General features: G+C 51.8%; 1 protein-coding gene across 1 annotated transcript in view; it reads left to right on the top strand.

Annotated features, from left to right (window-relative positions):
- Positions 1-17,739, top strand: part of KIRREL1 (kirre like nephrin family adhesion molecule 1) — a 96,200-nt gene extending 78,461 nt beyond the window's left edge. Inside the window, exons 5-15 of the mRNA XM_035098433.2 lie at positions 2,320-2,470; positions 3,418-3,523; positions 3,992-4,140; positions 4,943-5,070; positions 7,550-7,676; positions 9,204-9,304; positions 9,502-9,700; positions 10,240-10,347; positions 11,226-11,365; positions 12,201-12,278; positions 13,379-17,739. Coding sequence (XP_034954324.1) covers positions 2,320-2,470; positions 3,418-3,523; positions 3,992-4,140; positions 4,943-5,070; positions 7,550-7,676; positions 9,204-9,304; positions 9,502-9,700; positions 10,240-10,347; positions 11,226-11,365; positions 12,201-12,278; positions 13,379-13,843 — 1,752 coding nt within the window. The 3' untranslated portion in view covers positions 13,844-17,739. The remainder of the gene's footprint in view (positions 1-2,319; positions 2,471-3,417; positions 3,524-3,991; positions 4,141-4,942; positions 5,071-7,549; positions 7,677-9,203; positions 9,305-9,501; positions 9,701-10,239; positions 10,348-11,225; positions 11,366-12,200; positions 12,279-13,378) is intronic.
- Positions 17,740-22,029: the final 4,290 nt, after the last annotated feature.

The following is a 22,029-nucleotide window of genomic DNA, read 5'->3' on the forward strand; positions in this document are numbered from 1 at the left end:
AAGCAGCTTTTGCACATATGCCACTCCCCTGGAGATGATGCTCTATTGCAAGCAGAGACCATTCTGCATGCATTCAGTTGCTGCATAGCTGTGGATTTGCAGGTCGTTTTGGACCCAGAAGAGGGAGTCTTGGAAGTTATATTATGAAGCCTCCTGTATTTGCTGGATCTGGGAATGGATAAAATTTAAAAAGCTGTGGGAAATCCTTGCAGGAGTTCCAGGGGAGCATAAACCCCCAGGACAGGGTGTTGCAGGTTTTCTGGCTTTGTGGAGAGTTTAGTGATGTCATTTAGTTTTGTCTCAGTTTGCACATAAGAAGAACCTGCTGGATCAGGCACATAGCCCTTCTCACGCTGGCTAACCAGATGTTCCCCATGGGAAACCCACAAGCAGGATTTGAGCGCAAGAGCCCTGTCCATTCCTGTGGTTCCAGTATTGTTGCCTCTGACAGTGGAGGGCAGAGCAAAGCCACAGTGGCTAGGAGCCCTCCATAGCCCTCTCCTCCTCCATGAATTTGTCCAATCCTCTTTTAAAGCCATCTAGGTAGGGGGCCATCACTGTCTCCTGTGGCAGGGAGTTCCACAGCTTAACGATGAGCTGCGTGGACTTTCTTGTGCCTGCCCTGAATCTCCCAACTGTCAGCTTCATTGGATGCCCACGAGTTCTAGCATTACGGAAGAGGGAGAAAAACATTTCTCCGTCTGCTTTCTCCAGGACAAGCGGAATTTTGCAAACTTGTCTCTTCTTCCTCGCCTTTTCTCTAAATTGAAAAGTGCCGCATGCTGCATTTGAGCAGGGAGTTCTGGCTGCCTTCTCAACCCCGCTGTCTCCTTTATCCAAACCTGGAGCAGAAGCTGGGACTCTGCGCCTTCAGGTTCACCAGAGGCAACACGGCCCCCCACCCACATCAGGAGGGGGCCTGGCTCTGGCTTGGTGCTGTGCTCTTGGAATGGAGAACGGAAGGAAAGGACCCAGGAGTTCCAGCTCCCCAGGATGCTCTTCCTTCCAAGGAGCTTCAGAAGCAAGCTTTTCTCCCCCCCCCCCCCGCCCCCCCCAATTTTCTTTCTTTTGTGAGTGGAGGAGAAAGAGGAATTAATGGAAGATAAGTAGCTATCTATGGCTGCCAGCCACGTTGGCTGTGCTCTGCCTCCACCATCAAAGGCAGCAATGCTTCTGAGTAAAGGATTCTGAACTAGACTGGCCTCCTTTGGCTCTTCTTCCGTTTCTATGGAACCTCCAGCTCCAGAGGCACTCTATCGAGAGTCTTAGAGGCATGTAGCCATTGTGAGAACAGGAGGCTGAGCTAGATGGGCCATGGGCCTGATCCAGCGGGGCTCTTCTTGCATCCTTACGACTAGAAGGAGCCTGGCTGCATTTTGCACGGATCGTTGCTTCCAAATTAAGGCTGGAGCCGAACCAAGTTCCTGCGTCGTTCTGCCTGTGCCCATTAAATGCCCAACGAGGTTGTAGGAATTAATGTTATCGCCCCATAAATGTCTGGGGGGATTAATGAACGGGAACGGCTTGGCTCAGGAGCGAGCGCAGGGAGGGGGCCGTCAGCGAGGAAGTTCCAGTAGTGGCGACTGTTTTGGGGGGGGGGAATCGGATTCATAATTGAGAAGGGAGAGGAAAACTCCACAGAGCAGAGAGAGGATTTTCCTGGCGAGGAAAAGCGGGAAGGAAGAGAACGCCACAATTATATATGAGGAAGGGCTGTAACCCAGTGGCAGAGCACCTGTCTGGCATGCAGAAGGTCCCAGAATCAATCCCCACTGGCAGCATCTCCAGGTTGGACTGGACAAAGACACACACCCCGAGCTGCTGCCAGTCAGTGTGGGCAATACTGAGCTGGATGGACAGAAGAATCTGACTCTGTCTATGGCAACTTCCTTTATTCTCATTTAGATCAGCCCTTGATTTGGAACCACAAAGTTTATTTTTAGAGGACTGGAATCATTATTGTTCCTGTTTTTATTATGCATTTGTTTTTATGCTGTGAACTGCCCTGAGATCTTCAGATGAAGGGCAGCATGCAAATGTAATAGATAATGGTAATAATATTATGTTATCATAGAATTGTAGAGTTGGAAAGGGATCCCAAGAGTAATCTAGTCCAACCCCTGCGATGCAGGAATCGCAGCTAAGGAATTCTTGCCAAAGAGCTCTCGCCATCAGAAAGTTCTTCCGGATGTTCAGTCAGAATCTCCTTCCCCGTCATCTGGATCCTGCCCTTCTGAGCAGGAGAAAACAATCTGCCTTCTTCTCCAGCCCCCAGTTGGCCCTTCCCCACATGGCCGCCTCCTTCTCTCGCCCCTCCAGGAAGTCTTGCCGGACGGGAAGCGAGAATCCACGCTCAGCCAGCTCCTCATCAACCCCACCGACCAGGACATTGGCCGTGTGTACGTCTGCCGCTGCACCAACGACGCCATCCCGGCGGGAAAGGAGACCTCCATCAAGCTCAACGTTCACCGTGAGTGGAGGGCGGCCTCGTTCTCAGTGCTCCCAGATATCCCAAGAGGGTACCTGAGGATGCCCAGGGGCGTGGGCACCATCTTGGAGGGCTGATCAGAGAAAAGCAAAGTCTGTGGCCCTGCTGGAAGCAGACCCAAAGAAATTAATAGCCCCCCTTTGGCCATTAATGTCGGTGGGTCTCCTTGGAGCAGAAAGCGGTTGGATGGAACTCAAAAGTTGGTTGTGCTGGCGGCAGAGGCTGGCAAAAGGGGGGAGAAGGTCTTGATGGGAGTTATCTGTATGTTGTGGATGTTTTGTGATGTGTGTGTTTAAAATCAATTAATGTTTTTTAATTATTGCTCTTCACACACACACACCTCGCTCAATGTTTTTAGCTGTTTCGATCTTATATGTGAGCCGCCTTGAGTACCTGCCAAGGAAAAAGGCAGGATATAAATCAATATTATAATACAGTTAAACCTCAGGTCCCAAATGCCTCCGTTTTGGCTCCCAAACGCTGAAAACCCAGAAGTAAATGCTATGGTTTTCAATCGTTTTTCGGAAGCTGAACGTCCAACGCGGCTTCCGCTTGAGTGCAAGAGGCTCTTGCAACCAATCGGAAGCCGTGCCTTGGTTGTTGAACATTTTGGAAGCCGAACGGGCTTCCAGAGTGGATTATGTTCGACAACTGAGGATTGACTGTAGTAATAATAATAATAAATTATTAATAATAATAATATTCTGTAGACACATGGGACTTGTTTTGTTTTCCCATCCTGAAGAGAGGTTGTTTTTCATATTACATGGTCAGCCAGGTAGAGGAATCTCAGAAACAGATTTACGGGACTGACTTTTACTTATGGCAATTGGCCAGGGAAGGGTCTCTCCTGCTTTGCACACAAATGGTGTTGCTCCCCCATCCCCAAATGCCCTTCCCGGACAGTGACCATTCCTTCTGCCTGGCAGACCCCCCCACCGTGACCCTGTCCATTCAGCCCCAGACGGTGCAGGAAGGAGAGCGAGTCACCTTCACCTGCGTGGCCACCGCCAACCCAGAGATCAAAGGCTACAGGTGAGTTGGGAGGAAGGTGGGGGAGACTGTGGGAATTAAGGGCGTCAGAAGAGCCTGCTGGATCAGGCCAAAGGGGGCCCTTCCTGTAGCTTCTGGCAACTGTTCTTCAGAAGCATCGCTGTCCCCAACTGTGCAGGTCAGAGCACAGCCACTGTGGCTCCTAGCCATCAATTTCCCTCTCCTCCTCCAGGAGTTCTCTTTTTAAAGCCAGCCAGTTTAGTGCTCCTGCAGGAGGGAGTTCCACCATTTAACTATGCCCTGTGTGAAGAAAGACTTACCTCTCCCGAATCTTCCAACACTCAGCTTCATTGGATGCCCACAGTGTCCCTTTTATCCACTCCCCCTTGTGGCAGGGAGTTCCACAGTCTAACCCTGGCAGACAGGTCCTAGGATGGGGGTGGGTGGAGGAGAGGGTTTCAGAAGCCTCCCTGCTTCTTCTGATGCCACTTCCTCTGCACCCGCCCACAGGTGGGCCAAAGGCGGCATCATCATCGAAGACGCCAAGGAGAGCAGATACGAGACGCAGGTGGACTACACCTTTTTCACGGAGCCCGTCTCGTGCGAGGTGCACAACGATGTGGGGAGCACCAATGTCAGCACCCTGGTGGATGTGCATTGTGAGTGGGGCTGGGGGCGAGGGGTGGGCGAGGAGGTGACCTGGCCGGGCTCACCTGGAGATCCTAGCTGGTCTCTTTAAGGCAGGGGGCGGGGCCAGAGGCAAAATGGGGAGAAGGGAGGGGTGCAAATGTCACCTTGATACAGACTCACAGGCAAGCGAGAGGCAGGATCAGAGTTCAAGGGCACATCTCCCGCCAGGGAGGGGTGAAGCAGCCAGGGAGGAGTGTGGCCTGGGAGAGGGGCATGGCTAAGGAGGGCATGACTTCAGAAAGGGTTCCTAATGCAGGAGAGAGAGGCCAACCCATCTTGAGCCCTGTGACCAGGTAGGTCACTGTTTGACTTCCTGGAGGAGCGGTGTTCGGTCAGATCCTAGCCGGATCCATTTACCAGCCAGCCAGCCCTTCTGTGTTCCCCTGCCCCTGGTGTCTGCCTTAAGACACGTGCATTTTTTATATAAGTTTGGCTGTCCCAGGTTTAATCAAGCACAGGAGAGAGAGAAAACTGTGGCCACAGGATCAGGCCCAAAGGGGGTCCCAGCTGAACCAGCATCCTGTTCTCACAGGGGCCAGCCAGGTGCCCCAAGAGGAGGCCCAGAAGCAGAACAGGTGTGCAAAAGCCCTCTGCAGTTGCCTTGCCTGCCGCCTGGTATTCAGAGATAGCAGAACCTCCATGGCCAGGGGCAGTCTATCACAACAGACTTCCTTATGGAGAGCCCAGCTGGGTAGACAGGGCCCAAGGCCCACCTGGTCCAGTCTCCTGAGAGGGGGGGTAGATCTCCTGACGCTTTCCTTCCCTCCCCAGTCGCCCCTCGCATCGTGGTGGAGCCCAAGCCCACGACCACCAACATCAGCCTGGACGTGACGCTTACCTGCGTGTGGGCAGGGAATCCGCCCCTCACCCTCACCTGGACCAAGAAGGAATCCAACATGGTCAGTACCATTCTCTCCCCTCTCCTCTCCTCCTGACTCCAACCCACTCTATTTGGGGCGCCTTGGTGTTGAGGGGGGTCCTGGCCTCGACAGGGGAGCAAATTAGGCCGGCCGTTGCCATTCCCAGATTGCTTGGAGAAAAACAGGCTTGTGCCTCCAGGGCTAGAATGTTTATTTGCTGGGTTATAAATGAGGGAACTGCCTGCGTTTCATCTGCTGTTTCTATCGATCCGTTTGCATGTGTGTGTGTGTGTGTGTGTGTGTGCTTTTGCAGTGAGTGCATTTGCTTTTGCAGTGTTTCTGCGGTGGTGATTTGTTGGGTATTTTAAACAAATCTCTTCTACCTACTTCTTTTCTTTTTCTTTTTCTAAAAAAGGTGTATTACATACACACTTTTGGAGTTGTTCTCAAATAGAAGTATTCTGGAAATCCGTTCAGGCTAAAATCTGTGATATGTTAGGCTATCGTATACCATTGGGACCGAAAACATTTCTGCTTAGTTATCGAGCAGACGTTATTCCAAAAAATGGTCAAGAAATAGTGTTTCACCTTATAACAACTGCTAAGTTTATAAGAACTAAACATTGTTTAGGGGAAGCATATCTCTTACAAGATCTCAGTGGATTGAAAACATTTGGCCCATAGTAACTATGATTAAGCTTATTACAAAAGAACACATACTGTATAAACCAGCCTAGCAGATTGATGGGGGGAAATGTATTTTTGCTAATGCTTTGGAACAAGTTAAATGATAATAATATTCAACCTTATGCTGCTTTCAACCTGCTAAACAGTATTTCTTTATGATCTTTTATCTTGGGTTTCTTTTGTTTATTAACAAAATGGTTTTTCTAAAATCAAATCAAATGCTGTTGACGTAACTACAAGAAAGCCCACCATCTCACAGGCCCTCACTACAATTCCCAGCATCCCTGGCCCTTGGCTAAGCTGGTTGGGGATGGGGAATGTTGTGGTTCAACATGATCTGGTGCCCCAAAGTCGAAACACTCTGAGTTTAGGCTGCGTTATCTTCCCCAACCTTGCGCCCTCTGTTTGGGGGTGCAACAGCCAACCGCCCTGGCATTCATGGGCATTGGAGTCCAGAGCACCAGGCAGGGGGAGGGCCCCTTAATCCATGCAAGGGTGCCAACAGTATAGACCAGTAAATAGAGAAAACTGATAGGGTGAGATCCAAGTAATGAGTCCTATCTGGGACCATTTCTGCTTGTTTTGTGGAACATCCCTCCTCCTGTGCCCCCAAAAGTGTTTCAATTCTACGTGCAGAAGTTGCTCTGGGTCATTTAACCCTTTTTAATAGTCCTCCTTTTCTCTCCTAGAAAAGATTGCGCAATATACGCTGTTTAAAGTTTTAAAATCACACATGACTTTTGCTTGGTATACAGAAGCATATTTACATGGATTTATACAGGAGACTGACTAATATTTACAGACTGATTCTGAGGCACACGCAGAATAAGAACAGCCCCTGCTGCTCTCACAGTTAAAGCTCCCTCTCTCGACAGTGGATCACGGACCTCACTCAAAACACTGCTGCATCCAGGGGTTCTGGGCTACAACCTGAACCCTTTGCATCATATTTGGGAGGCACCATCTGCACAGGGGTCAGCAAAGTTTTTGTGGCTTGCTCCAGTTCACGGTCTCACAGATGCCGCGGTGGACTGGAGTGTGCACCTGCGTGAGCGAATGCTATTTCCAGCGCTCCTTCCGGCGTGGAGGAGGCATGTGCAGCTTCCCACTGGCTGCAGGCCAGTGTTGCAGAAGGTAGTCCCCGCTCTGCTGCATGCCGGTTTAGCGCAGTGCACAGGAGCCGACCGAGCAGGCGGTGTGGGTCCAAGGGCCGGTTAAACAACCCCCATGGGCGGTTGCCGACCCCTGGCCTAAATCAACATGATGGGCGAGGAGGAGGAAGACTGTTCCATCTGCCAAGCTAGAATGCTTTCGCTGACTAAATGTTTCGCCGTAGCACAACGCCAAATTCCTTCCATGGTTTAATATACTGTATATGCAAGTACAGATAACTTTAATCACCCATAGCAGGCCAATGTCATTATTATTTTAAAGCTGTTTTAGCATCCCTGTGTAGGTTATAGGGATCAAATGGACATCCCAGCGGCTGTGGAGTCTCCAGATGTTTTTGGGGTCCAGGTCCCCTCAGCCCCGGCCTTCAGGGCTATCTGTCCGGGATGGTGGGGGTTGAAGTCTGGCCACCTCTGGAGGGCATCAAAGGTCCTGGGATGTTATGTTGCTGACGTCCGTGGAGCTTCACACAATCGAGAATGAGAGAGGAAGACAAAGACAGAGACAACAGAAGGAAGGTTGTGGGGAAGACCAATACGTTCAGAGAACTTTATGCTAGCTTGCGTTTAGGGGATGGGCTAGAGGTCTGCTGGGAAAGGGGAGAGGGAGAAGGTCGCCTCTTCCTCTCTCCCTCACGCTTGCATCCCGCTTGCATCCTCAGGTGCTGAGCAACAGCAACCAGCTGTACCTCAAGTCCGTCACGCAGGCGGACGCCGGGCTGTACGTCTGCAAGGCCATTGTGCCACGGATCGGAGTGGGTGAGAGAGAAGTCGCCCTCATCGTCAACGGTGAGTGAGGCCATGAAGCGCAGAGGCAGCTGCTCCACCTGTTGGACTAAAAGCCTGATGTCTGCTGAGTTGGAGGGTGGGTGGGCGAGGACTGTCTACCGGGCTCTGGCTTGAGCCCTCTCCCCTCCTGCGATTTCCAGAAACCGGCATTCAGGAACACTGCTGCCTTCGACCACAGAGGCAGAGCAGAGCCACGGGTGCCTTGGGGTCCCTTCCAACTCTACAATTCTATGGTCCTATCTGCTGGCGGTCCTGAGTATCACCCGTCCTGGGGGGGAGGGGCATTGGATTTTGCCCTGCACCACCCTACACACTTTTCAGTCTCAGAAGTTGCTGATACAGCCTGCCCTGACAGTTCCCCCTGCAAATAAGAGAGAGAGAGAGAGAGAGAGAGAGAGAGAGAGAGAGAGAGAGAGAGAGAGAGAGAGAGAGAGAGAGAGCTTGTGTTAGTCGGAGAGAGTGAGAGGAAAACCCAGGTTAACAGCAAAAAGTACTAAAGAGATGATGAATAAGAATCTGGGTTCCCTGCAGGGTCTGTTAGCAGTGGGAGCCGATCTAAGGATTTTGAATCGTAATCTCTTCCTAATGTCACCGAGCAAAATTTCCTAATCCTTCTCATTAGTGGAGCCTGTTGTTTGAGCTGATTGGTGTCTCCTGCTTTCCTTGGAAAGACGTGTCAGAGCAGAGTGCCGTTGGGGAAACTGAGGCTGGAGAAAGGAGTGCCGCCGGTGGAGCCCTGCGGGGAAGCTGTTTCCTTACGCAGTGCATGATCTATGGGACTCCCTCCCGCAGGAGGCAGGGATGGCCACCAGCTTAGATGGCTTTAAAAGAGGATTAGACAAATTCATGGAGGAGGAGGGGGCTATCAGTGACTGCTAGCCGCAATGGCTTGGCTCAGCCTCCACAGTCAGAGGCAGCAATCCTTCTGAATGCTCATTCCTGGAAACCACAGAAGGGGAGGGGGCTCTTGTGTTCGAATCCTGCCTTTGGGTTTCCCACTGAGGCATCTGGTTGGCCACTGTAGGAACAAGATGGGGGACTAGGAGGACCTGAACCAACAGCAGCAACTCTTCCCACTTGTGATTCTCAGCAACTGCTGTTATTCAGAGGCCTCCCAGCAGTGAAAGGAGCACACAGCCACTCTGGCCAGTAAGCCTCCATAGCCCTCTCCTCCATGAATTTATCTTATCCTCCTTTAAAGCCATCCAGGTTGGTGGCCATGGCTGCCTCCTGTGGCAGGGAGTTCCACAGTTTAACTCTTCTCTCTAGATGAAAAAGTTTGATTGGTCTTCTGCAACAGAAACTTTGGGGACTAACTTCTCCCATCAGCCTCTGCCAGCTTGGACCTTCATGGGAGCTGGGGGCCAAAACAGCTGGGGGTGCACCAGCTCAAAAGGAGTGGGGGGAAGTGGGGCAGAGTAAGTCTTGCTTTTCTTCAGCCGCTTGCTGACTTTCTCTCCCCCACCCCCCAACAAAAGGCAAAACCTTTTCTAACCTCAAAATCTTCTTCCTCCTATTTTTCTCTAGGTCCCCCCATCATCTCCAGCGAGTCGGTCCAATACGCCGTGCGGGGGGACCAAGGCAAGGTGGAATGCTTCATTGGAAGCACCCCTCTCCCTGACCGGATGGTGAGTCCCTCCTTTGCAGTTTGGCAGATCAGGACAATAGGCAAAATCGAGAGCTCAGTCGGTAGAGCTGGAGACTCTGGATCTCTGGGTTGTGGGTTTGAGCCCCACGTTGGGCAAAAGATCCCTGCCTTGTGAGGGGTTGGGCTAGATGACCCCTGGGGAACCCTTCCAACCCTGCCATCCTATGATTCTATAAGGCTTGGAGCTGGAAGGAGAAGTTTTTGGAGGCGGGCACCCTGGAGCGCTACACTGTGGAGAGGAGCAACACCGGGAATGGCGTCCTCTCCACCTTGACCATCAACAACGTGATGGAGAGCGACTTCCAGACCCACTACAACTGCACGGCCTGGAACGGCTTCGGGTCTCGGACGGCCATCATTCAGCTGGAGGAGAAAGGTCAGGGGGGTGGAAAGCAAGCGGGCGGGCAGGGGCAGAATCGGCAGTAAACTCAAAACAGATGGAAACTCGCATCCACAATTCTACGTGTCTGGATATAGGGTGGCCTAAGCAGAAATGCTTTCAAAAGTTGCCAAAATGAGCGCTGTTGAAGGCAGCTGCTTGCTGTCAATAGGCAGGGAGTTCCAAAGGGTGGGTGCTGCCCCACAGAAAGAGTGAGTCCTTGCCAAGGCAGGACAGGTATTATGTGACCCCCATAACGAGCCAGTGAAAGGCAGGTAAATGACAACAGCAGCAACACATGGACAGGCTGGATCTTGAGCTTGAATTCCCACAGGCATCTAGTTGGCCACCGTGAGAACAGGAGGCTGGACGAGATGGACCCCCTTTGGCCTGATCCAGCAGACTCTCCTTATGTTCTTAAAGTTAAATTAAAATGAAGGAGGAGTTGGGGGGGCAGATCTTAAGGACCCTGTGCTTGAAGACTGGGGAGAAAGAGAGAGACCTTTCCCCACCCTCCTGCCTCTGTCCCTTTGCAGAGGTTTTGCCCGTGGGAATCATCGCCGGAGCCACCATCGGAGCTGGCATCCTGGTCATCTTCTGCTTCGTGGCCCTGGCCTGCTTCCTGTACCGACGGCGCAAAGGAAGTGAGTTGGACGCACTGGCAGGTGGAGAGACGGCAGCAGGGAACCAGGAGTGCCGGGGCAAATGCACTGGGGGAGGGAGATCCAAAGGTGTCTGGGAGAAGCCACCACCAAGAAGGCCCTTTCCCACGTCCCCACCAAGCAGGCCTGGGAAGGTGGCCAGACTGAGAGAAGAGCCTCCCCTGAAGATCTCAGAGCCTGGGCAGGTTTATATGGGAGGATACGGTCTGAATGCAGGCTGGGCCGCCTAAACTGTATGGGGCTTTATAGGTCACAACCAGCAGCTGTGATTCCTGCATTGCAGGGGCTTACAGTTCTACAATTCTATGATCTGGGGGTGGGCACAGATATGCCCCACCTTTACCCTGAAAAGAATTGCGATGGATGTTAAAATTACGGCAGCTATAATTATTTATGTATGCCACTACTGCAGCCTGTGTTTTGCTAGCCCCCAAATGGAAAACGAGCGAGGTCCCAACCAAAGAAGAATGGCAACTTAAACTGATGGAATACACGCAGCTTGCAGATTTAACATATAGAATAAGAGAACAAGAAGAACGTATGTTTGAAGAAGATTGGAAAATGTTTACTGATTATTTGGGTGAAAATTGTGTACATTTAAAAACCCTGGTATCATTAAGATAAATTCAACAATGTAAATAAGTTTTGATGGTTTAACAATGGATTACGGAATGGTTTAGTTTATGTAAAATATGCAGGGATGTATGGTATGCAAAATGAACCATGGAAAGAGAAGAAGGGGCGTCATTGATTTAAGGTTGTCTAAATGAATATCTTGAAATGTAAATTAGAAAAAATTAATACAAACTATATATATATTTAAAAAATCACAGCAGCTAATTGAGATCTCCCCCATCCAGGCCGCAAGGACGTGACATTGCGCAAGCTGGACATCAAGGTGGAGACGGTCAACCGGGAGCCTCTGACACTGCACACGGACCGTGAGGGGGACACGGCCAGCGTCTCGACGGCAACACGCATCATGAAAGCCATCTACTCGGTGAGGTGCCGTTTCCTGTCTTGTGGAAGGATGTATTCTTAACTGCCTCCATAGGCCTGGCAGAATAGAACAGTTCTCAGCAGGCATTTGAAAGTTGGTACGGAAGCTGCCTGCTGGATCTCCAGTGGCAGGGAGTTCCACAGAACTGGGCTGATGACACTAAAGGCTCGGTTTCCAGTTTTTGTCAAATGAGCTTCACCAGCTCGAGGAAAGACCAGCGATGATCTTGCAGGTGCTCTCAGCAATTGAGCTGGGATAGAAGTGTCCCCAGGACTGAACATCATAATTGTAAATGAGCCATGGGTCTCGGTGTGTCCTGGGGACATGACTCTTCATCCTATCAGGTTGTGTGGCTCAGAAGTCATGCAATGCAAAAGACACCATTGTTCAAACAGCTGCCCATCTACCACTGAGCCAAGTTCAAGCTTCCTGGATCAATATACAGGGACCCCCTGAAAAGGCATTTGAGCGGCTAGAAAGGGCTGTTGGTTGTGAGTGGTGAAGTCTTCTCTCGCATTCCCCACCAAGCAGCCTCAAATTCCTTGAACCAACATTGTTCTGCCATCCTAAACCATCATTCTAGGTCAGCATCTGCCAACCTGGTGCCCTCTGGATGGTTTCAGATGATAACAAAACCCGTCAACTCCAACAATCGCAGTGGGGAAAGGGAGGAGGAAGATCTCTTAGCCTCAACTTATCTTTCTGTAAATTGCAAAACTTAGCAACTTTCTGCACGGGGTCTTGTAAAGATAACACATAACAGAGATGCAGCCGCTAGCAGTAGATGTGAAGTTGCAAGGAGCTGGTCCCTGACGTTCTTTTTCCATTACTCCAGCCGTTCAAAGATGACGTGGATCTCAAGCAAGACCTGCGCTGTGACACCATCGATACTCGGGAAGAATATGAGCTGAAGGTAGGATGAGCCTGGGAGACAGAGAATGGAGAAGCAGTTGCATAGGAACAGACTGTAACAAGGGCCTGGCTGCTGGATCAGGCCAATGGGGGCCCATCTAGTCCTGCATCCTATTCTCACACTGACCAAATAACCCCAAAAACCTAGGAATCTGGATAGACTGCCCCTGGACCTGGAGGCTCCATAGGGAAATAAGAAGAGCCTGGCTACTGGGAGAGACCAAAGTGAGCCCATCTAGTCCAGCCTTCTGCCCTCACAGTGACCAACCAGATGCCCCCAATGGGAAACCAAGCACGAGAGCCCTCTCCGCTCCTGCGGTTTCCACCAAGTGGTGTCATTCAGGTGGCTAGCAGCCATGAATAACCCTCTCCTCCTCCATGAATTTCTCTCATCAGCTGGATAGCTCAGTTGGTCAGAGTCTGGTGCTGACAATGCCAAGGTTGCAGGTCCAATCCCTGCATGGGACAGCTGCCTATTCCTCCCCTGCAGGGGGTTGGACTAGTTGATCCTCGGGGTCCCTTCCAGCTCTGCAATTCTATGATCTGAAGCCATCCAGGTCGGTGACCATCCCTGCGCAGGAGAGGTTAAAAGAGGGAACAGAATTGAGATTTGAGGTCATAGTATGAGGCACCCTGCCTCTGCTGGCTTCAGAAATGGATAACATTAGAAAATATTGGTATTTTAGATTTGGCGGTCATGATAACTGATTCAGTATGAAAAGGTAAAAGTGCATAAAGGATTTTTAACCTACTTGGTAAGGAAATCAATCTATGGTGTATGGGAGAAATATAAATATTTTATAGATAAGTAGAGAACGTTAAGCTATGCAGTGAAAAAGGACTATTAGTGGACTCCACAGAGGGGAGGAAGAAAGTCAGAAAATTCGTAGAATTCTTTATGTTTTGATTGTATTTTTTGTGTGAATGTAAAACTAAATTGTAAAATCAATAAAATAAAATAAAGAGGGAGCAGGGAGGTGGGTGCCCAACTAGAGGTTTCAGTCGAGTACCAGCCTCGACGCTCTCCAACCACTGCACGGCACTGCCTCCCAGTCGGTTCCTTGGTTTGACTCTCCCTGCTCCCCTCTCTTTCTTTTCCAGGACCCGACCAATGGCTACTACAATGTCCGTGCCCACGAGGACCGTCCGTCTTCGCGCACGGTGCTCTACGGCGACTACCGCAACCCCGGCCCTTCCCGCTACGAGACGCGGCCCTCATCCTGCCTCTCCCACTCCAGCGGCTACGCCCAGCTCAGCACCTACAGCCGGGGACCTGCCTCGGAGTACAGCGCTGAGCCCGTCCCGGGCCCCGCTGCGGGCGCCTCCACGGCCGAGACAGCCAGCCAGCTCTCCTATGAGAACTACGGGGGGCACGGGGCCTTCCCCCCCAACGCTGGCTACGCCACCTACCGCCTGGGCTACACCCAGCCCCCTCCGCCCGCCCTGGACCGAGCCCCCTATGACACCTATGACCCACTGGGCAAATACACCACGGCCACCCGCTTCTCCTACACGTCCCCGGACTACGGGCATCGCTTCCAGCAGCGGATGCAGACTCACGTCTGAAAGCGGCCGGGACTGGGGAGGGCAGGCGGAAGGTACCTCACGACTCCCCCTGATATTCAGGGGCTCTTCCCCGCCCCCGAAACCCGGTCCACTTCAGCCCCCCCCCTGCAGGCTGGACTCACAGACCTCCACCCAACCTAGGACGAGGGCGACACCCAGGGGTCCCGGCGGGGTTCGTCTTTCGAAATCTCCGAGCTTCCTTCCACCGTTTCTCGGAAATATTTTTCTTCCTCCTCGCATGGAACACTGCTGTGATGGGGAAAGGGGGGCCCCTTTCCGAGTCATGGGGGGCTGCAAGGGTGTCAAGCGAAAAAAGGGGGCGTCTTGTGAGACTGGACCCTCCTCTCTGCCTGAGGCAGCGCCTTAGTCTTGCAGTGGACACCTGCAAGGAGGTAGAAGGTTGGAAATGACCAAACCAGCGGGGGGAGCAGTGTGGCTGTGCTGGTGTTTGGCTTGGCCCCAAACAAGGATCTGGGGGTGCTTGGGGAGCCATGTGTTGCAGTCAGAGGGTGGTTCTCATCATAATGAGTGCAAGACAGAGAGTGGCTGATTTCTACATCATGTGGACTAGCGGCTTGATTACCAAATGGGGTCCCCACCCCTTCTTCTGTTCTGCACTTGATGCAACGACACCTCCTCTGTAAGAGCAGGTGGAAACACCCTTCTTTGTCACAGGGAGGTGTGCGAACGGGCCTCTCTGGCGGCACATGCTTTCACATCTCCCCACACCAGTGCAATGGAGCCCCACGTCCCTTGGGGTGCAAGCTGATCAAAGTCAGGGGCTAACCCTAACCCTAACCTGCCCGATAACATCGAGAGAGCGTCATCCTGCCCGCCTTGAGGCCATGACTGAGCTCCTTGCAGAATTTCATAGACTTGCAGAATTGTAGGGTTGAAAGGGTCCCCCAAGGATCATCTAGTCCACCCTGCTGCCATGTGGGAGTCGATTTCGTACACAAAAGGATCCTGCCTGGGGTCCTCTGCGTCTTCACCCTTGCCACCAAATTCAGAGGGCCTGGAGGAGAGAATGGGCTGAACTCCATTGCGATGCCTTGTCTGACCTGCTTCCAAGACCTCATCCCTCCCCGCCCCACCGTTGAAGGGGATGGGAGCTTGGGGAGGGGGTTCTTAAGGGAGAAACCACCGGAGGGAAAAGGCCAAGGAGCTCTCCTAGGTCCCGTCCCTGTGACCTCTGGGTGTCTTGCTCAAACACCCCCTCCCATCTGGCTTCCATTCTCTCCAGGCTCATTTCCTAGCCATGAGGACTAGCAGCTTAAGAGGTTTAGGTAGAAAAATCAAAACACCAGCCAAGACTCTCAGGAAGCTGAAGTCCACAGAGGGTGGCGACCCAATGCTGGAAGTCTGTCTTCCCACCCTCGCCCCTACGAGTGCAGGACACATCCCTGGAGGAGGGCGTTCTTTTAAGGGCTGCCCACCCTGACCACCCCCTGCTCCTGCTTCCTGCCAGTCTCCCCTCCTTGCCAGCCACACTCTTTCTCCCTTGCACTTTTAAGGGGGCAAACTGATTCGCTGGCTGTGGATGGTTGGAGGGTTTTTAAACTGTGGGGTGGAGGGAGAGTCGCGCTGAGAGTTGGGCAGCTCAAGTGTCCCAGCTGGAACTCGCCAGTCTGGAAGGGACCGCGAGGATTATCTAGTCCAACCCCATGCATTCCAGGAATCACACTCCCATCGCCGCTTCAGCAGAGGGTTTGGCCCTCTCCCTACTTTGTGCATTCCAAAAAAGGGGCTCTGCCTCCTCTTTCTTTGCCAGTCCTTGCCACCCAAAGGACCCACCTGCCTTTCACCCTTTGCTACTTCCTCCCATCCCTTGAATGCCAATCTCCTGCACTTTCAACGCAGACGGTTGGGTTAAACTTATTTCTCTCAATGTGTGTGTATGCCGTTTATTTCTGATGTTTGTGTGTATCCCCTCCCCCTTCTCTTTCATCATCATCTCCTCTTCAAGGAAACCCACTCCCCACCCCCACTTTTTAAATTTTTGTGCCTTAAAAACTCTTAGCTTGATTTGGCCACTAAGAACAGCCTTGGGCATCCTTTAGGACGACACCCCTGTCAGCCCCGAGATGGTACGGCCGTGTGGTGCTGGGGCTGATGGGAGTTGGAGTCCCATGGCACCCATTGGGGAGGCTGACCTAAAGCATTGAGCAGAGTCTCCACCAGTGGAGTCTGGGGTGGGGGAAGCAGGGGGTGGTAGGCGCAAAGGTCCAGGTGGGGGGCTTCTCCATCCAGCAGTTTTGCAGGAAGGGAAAAGCTTTGGCTTCTTGCGTGTTCCAAACACCCTACAATTTTATCCTCCCTTGTTGCTCTCCCCTCCCCCCTTCTTGGCATGCTTCATCTCTCAGGTGAGCAAACAGGGCTAAGAGATGCACAATGAGACTCCCTGCAGACCTACAAAGTGAGATTCTCACTTGCCCCCACCTTTGCATGCTACATTTCTGGTTGCAAGCTGAAAACAGGTTTTTTGACAGCGGGTGCCCCCTGCACATGACCTTGAAGCCCCTGGGCATAAGAATGTGCCCACACAGAGCGCCATCTTGTGGTTGCCTCCGGCAACTGTGGCTCTGCCTGGTCAGAGAGCAGGAGGAGGCAGTGAGCGTTCTGGCACTCTTCACCTGCCAAGGTTCGATTCCTGCTCTTGGATTTGCCTTTACAGTATTGCTTTTTCCTCCTCAGCAGAGGGGCTGAGAATATATGCTGGGGGTCTCTCATCAGGCAATGTCTGATGATGAATATTTGATTTACAAGGTCCCTCAGGCTGCTTTTTGAAGTGGTATTTTCAGTGTATTTTCTCCTTTTTTTGTAAGGAAAAGGAGCTGCCTGACCCATCAGCCATGAGCTCCCTTCCCTTTGAGGAAGCAGCTCGGGTGGTGCAATACTGCATGTGGCCACAGTGAGGTGCTCACCCACCCCTTTGAATGAAGTCTATTTGTGACGGGTATTTACACACATTCACATCCTTTTTTGCTCCAGGAGCTTAGATGAATTGCAAAAGAGAGAGAGAGAGAACGAAATGGAGAGATCTTTTGAGGAGAGAAGGGAAATGTCTCCTTCCAAAGCCTCTTCCTCTCTCACTTCCTCATCTTAGACTCACATAATTGTAGAGTTGCAATGCCGGAATCACAGCTTAGGGCCACCCAACCTCTGCTTAAAATCTCCAACAAAGGACAGGTCACCACTTTCCAAGGTGACAAATGGCTCTTACTGTCAAAAACTTATTCCTAATCTTTAGTCAAAATCATCTTTCTTCTCATTGGAATCCATTGGTTGTGGTCCTGCCCTCTGGAGTACCAGAAAACAAGCTTGCTCCGTCTTCCATGGAACAGCCCTTCAGACATTGGAAGAGGGCTCTCATATCACCTCTCAATCTTATCTTCTCCAGGCTAAGCATACCCAACTCCATCAACCATTCCTCGCAAGGCTGTTTCCAGAGCCTGATCCTCTCGGTCTCCCTCCTGTGCCCATCTTCCAGCTTGTCCATATCCTCCTTAAACTGAGGTGCCCAGAACTGGGCACAGGACTCCAGGTGGGGTCTGACCAAGGCAGAACAGAATGGGACTATGACTTCCCTAGATCTGGACACTAGACTTACTGTGGATGCAGCCTCAAATTGCATTAGCCTTTTTTGCTGCTGCATCACACAGTTGACTCGTGTTGAGCTGGTGATCTGCTAAGACCCCTAGATCCTTTTCACACAGGCATCAGATCTATCCACTGAGTAGGCAGAACCGCAAAATGTGGGGAGCCCTATCCATAGCGCATGAGGTTTCGGGGCTCAGCGTCATTTGCTGCCCAAGAGCACAAGACCCCCCTCCCTTGAGACAGTCGGGAAATTCAGCAATAATCACTCCAAAGCCTTTGAGCGGGGATGCACTCTGAGGTCAGAGCTGATAGCACTGGTTGTTCCTTCTGGGATTCCCCCGGCCAGGCTGCGTTTGGGTACTCGGGGAGTGTGTGTGTGTGTGTCTGGGAGGGAGTTACTAAGTCTCCCCACCCAGCTCATTTCTGTGTTAATTCCACCCCCCTTCTGGAGACATATATCTGTGATTTTTTTTCACTCGTCCCTCTCCCTCTACACCGACCTTCCTTTTTTTAAAAAATGGTTTTTTTCTCATTCTTAAAAAAATATTATGTACTATATTTTTAGTCTTAAACACAATATTATATATATATATTTAATTTTTTATATATATAAAGTTAAATGTTAAAAAAAGTTCAACTGGAGACCTCTGTGATCATTTCAGGGAGGGAAGAGGGCAGCATGTTGTCTTTCTCTATTTGTTGCTTTTCAAGCCCACCTTTCCTTCTCACCCTCCTCACAGCAACCCTGTGAGTTAGGTTAGGCTGATAGGCAGTGACTGGCCTCCAAGGTTGCACCCAGTGAGCTTCATGGCCGAGTGAGGATTCGAACTCAGATCTCTAACAAGTCCTAGTCCGACAAGCAAACCCCAATGCTATGAGTTGCAGGGGGAGGGTTTTTTCTTCGGGAATCCAGTTTCAGGCCAGGATCTGGAATGGATTCTTCAGCCTGGGCGAAGTGCTTTTCCAACCTGTTGCAAGGCTGAACCCCAGCACTCTGGATCCAAAGAGCAAGGCAAGGAGTGGATCCACTGTAATCTTGCAGCTGCTGAGTCTAGGGTGGTGGTGGTGGAGGAGAAGGCGGCTCCCAGATGCTCTCCGCAGGTCCTGGCATTGTGGACCCCTGATGCATCTCCTAGCAGCGGCCATGGAAGAGAAGTTCTTTGCTAACCAACTTGATTCACCAGATCTTACAGGGAGGATTGGTTTGTGCAGGTAACTGAGAATGCGCCTGTCCAAATCTTGCAGTGTAGTTTCAGTGAAACACATGCATATTTTTAATTGCTTTTTTTACAAAATAGCACTACATTACACCACCCTCTTTCCTTTCTTCGGGCATCAACAAGGAACAAAAACGTCCAAATTCAGAGAGGAGAGACCTATCAATGGCTCCTAGCCAGGCTGGCTCTGCTCTGCCTTGTCAGCGGGAGGCAGCAATGCTTCTAGATGCCAGTTGCTGGAAACCGCAGGAGGGGAGAGTAATTGTTGAGCTCCGATCCTGTTTGCAAGTTTCCCATAACGGGCCTCTGGTTGGCCTGATCCAGCAACAAGGCTCTCCATCTGTTCCAATGGAGCCTCCTGGTCCAGAAGCAGTCTATCTTGATTTCTAGGTTCTTCGGGGCATTTGGCCACCGTGAGAGCAGCAGCAGCCAGGCTCCTCTGTTCCACTCCGAGGTGTCCGCAGAGCACCGTCAGATCTTACAAGCTGGCGAGGCTTAATGATTTCATCTTCCTCTCCGTACAGAGGCAACTTTGCCTGCCTGGCTTTTATTACCCAAGAGCTGAGTAATTTGCTTCCCTGCTCTCGGGACCCTTGCGGGGAGCGGGGAGCCTTTAATAGGCTCCGTGGATGGGCAGGAGCGAGGGAGAGGGAGGTGGGAAGGTGCGCCGAGGAGAGGCCGAAGGGTGGCAGAGCTGATCCGAAGGAGGTAGATAAATAGATGTGAGCGGCTGAAAGATGAATACCGGTAGATGCTGATGGAGAAGGGGGGGTGATGGGATGCTTCAGAAAGGAGCCTTAAAATGCAAAGGAGGGAAGGAGCGAAAAGGGGGCTGCCGGCAAGGGATGGAGAGAGAGGACCCCTGAAGGATAAAAGGGAAAGCAGGAGAGAGAGGGAGAGAACGGAGCTTATTGGGGAACAAGGAGGAGATAGAAGGATGAGCAGAGGCTCCGACGGATGGATCGTGGAGCTGAGGATATTGGATTTATATCAGGCCTTTGGAAGACAAATGGACCAAATGACTTTTTATTTCATCGCAAAGGATGGCGACGAGAAGAGAATTAATTGAGGGAGGGAAAGAGGCAGCGGAGGCCTCGTGACCAGGGGAAACAGAGGCGGAAAAGCCAGAGAGGCAATGGCGCCCAGGCAAGCTCCTGTCCAAGTCACGGGTGGAAAGGCCTGGGGTCCCCCGGGTGTGGCTGGACTCTCAACTCCCAACCGCATCGTCCCTGACCGCTCGTCATGGGGGCTGCTGGGAGCTGGAGTCCAACAGCTTCTCAAGGGCGCCCCGTTGGCAACCTCTGGTCTTAATCAGCCCCGAAGTTTGTAGGCAAAAGCCAGGCTTTGTTGGGGGGGGGGCTCAATGGATAGGCCATGGGGCTTTGTGGAAATGGAGGGGTTGCTGCCTCAGAGGCACTTCCAAGAGGACTAGAAGAATGAAAGGGAGACCTCCAAGAGGACTGGAAGCATGGAAGTGGCTCTTTCTGTGTGTGTTTTGCTTGAGTATAAAGTTGCAAAATTCATGGGCGGCAGGCTGGGATGTTAAGAAGGGGGCTTCTCCCTTCATTGCCTCCCCAGGAAGGGCTTTTTTCTTGGGGGGGGGGAGTCCCTTCTACAATCCATAACATGTTGTTGTTTAGTCGCTTAGTCGTGTGTCCGACTCTTCGTGACCTCTTCCACTGCCTCCCGCAGTTTGGTCAAACTCATGTTGGTAGCATAACACACATCAACGAAAATCCACAAGACAAACCACAGGCTCTTCCATTCTCCCCCCCCCCATTCTAAGCCTTTATAATAAATGAGTTGATCCATCAGTGAGTACGCAAAGGAATCATTGACAGTTCTGTCACGGTGTGTCGGACTAGGTCGCCGGTGAGAGGCCAGGGTTCAAATCCCCCCCACTCGGCCCTGAAGCTCTCATGGGTGACCTTAAGGGCCTCTCAGCCTAATCTACCTCACAGGGTTGTTGTGAAGATTAAATGAAGGAGAGGAAGCGCCGTGATGCACGTCCCTTTGAGCTCCTTGAAGGAAAGGTGAGATAGAAATGCAATAAAATGAAGTAAATATTTGGGAGGGGAGGTCTTTTTGGATCCACGACTCTGCCAAAATCGGGGCAGCTTGCCGACTCCCCTACCCCGTCGGCCTACCTCGCAGGGCAGTGGGGATGACCACTTTGCGTCTCTTTTTGCGTCCGGGGACGAGGGGCGAGAGGGAGGGAGGCATTTTTTTTGCCTCTCCGGCCCCCGAGACAAGCGATGCCCACTTCCACCGGCAGAGACCATCCCCCTCTTTTCCGCGCCAGGTGGCGAACGTATTCCGGGAGGCAACGATGTATTCAAATTTATTCCAGGATGAAACGGGAAGGAGGGGAGCGGAGAGCCGCTCGCGGCTGTTCAGGAATCGCTCGGCGCGCTGCTCTCGCCTCCTCACTGATGTTCCCCCGCAGACTTCGACAGGGCTACAAGCCATTAGAAGCAGGGGAGGGGGCTCTCTTTTGATTCCCTACTTTTTAATACATTTTTTTAAAGAAGAGCTTCGCTTTCAACGTATTTTTGTCCTGCCTTGATTTGACAGGCCGCCTGGGGAGCGTGTAGGATGAAACGGGGAACATCTGTGAGGTCTGGTTCAGAGGCGGGAGGAAGACAAGGAGCTGCTTGGCGAGGAGCCTGACTCCGGGGTAAAGCAGTGCTGTCTTCACCGGCTGGCAGCAGCAGCAGCAGCTCTCCGGGGATCCAGGTGCTGGGAAGGGCGGGGAAGTTCCTTCGTGGCCCTACCTGGAGAGGGCGCTGGCGATCAACCTATGGAACTCCTTCCCGCAGGAGGCAGCAAGGGCCACCAGCCTGGGTGGCTTTAAGAGAGGATCGCGCAGATTCAGGGAGCGGGAGAGGGCTGGCTATTGATGCCTACTAGCCACGATGTACTTCCATGGTCGGAGGCAGGAATGCTTGCAAAGGCGCAAGAGGAGAGGGGGCCCATGGTGAGAACAGGAAGCTGCACTAGATGGGCCCCTATTGGACTCATCCACCTGGTTCTTCATTTGTTCTTATGACTGAACCCGGGAACTTCTGCATGGAAAGTGGCTGCATTGCCACGACAGCCAGCCTAGTCCCATTAAAATGAAGTAAGATTCCAGTCCTCATGATTTCTGAATGAAGTGCTGGTTTAGCCAGGAACCGATGAAACCGCCTTCAGCAGAGTCAAACCATTTGCCCATCTAGCTCCGCGCTGTCTACAGCAGACATCCCCAAACTGCCCATGATCCCTAGCTAACAGGACCAGTGGTCAGGGATGATGGGAATTGTAGTTCAAAACATCTGGAGGGCCGAAGTTTGGAGATGCCTGGTCTAGAGACTCTAGATGACCATCAAC

This window comes from Zootoca vivipara, chromosome 17 (genome assembly GCF_963506605.1).
Source record: "Zootoca vivipara chromosome 17, rZooViv1.1, whole genome shotgun sequence".
Classification (NCBI taxonomy): domain Eukaryota; kingdom Metazoa; phylum Chordata; class Lepidosauria; order Squamata; family Lacertidae; genus Zootoca; species Zootoca vivipara.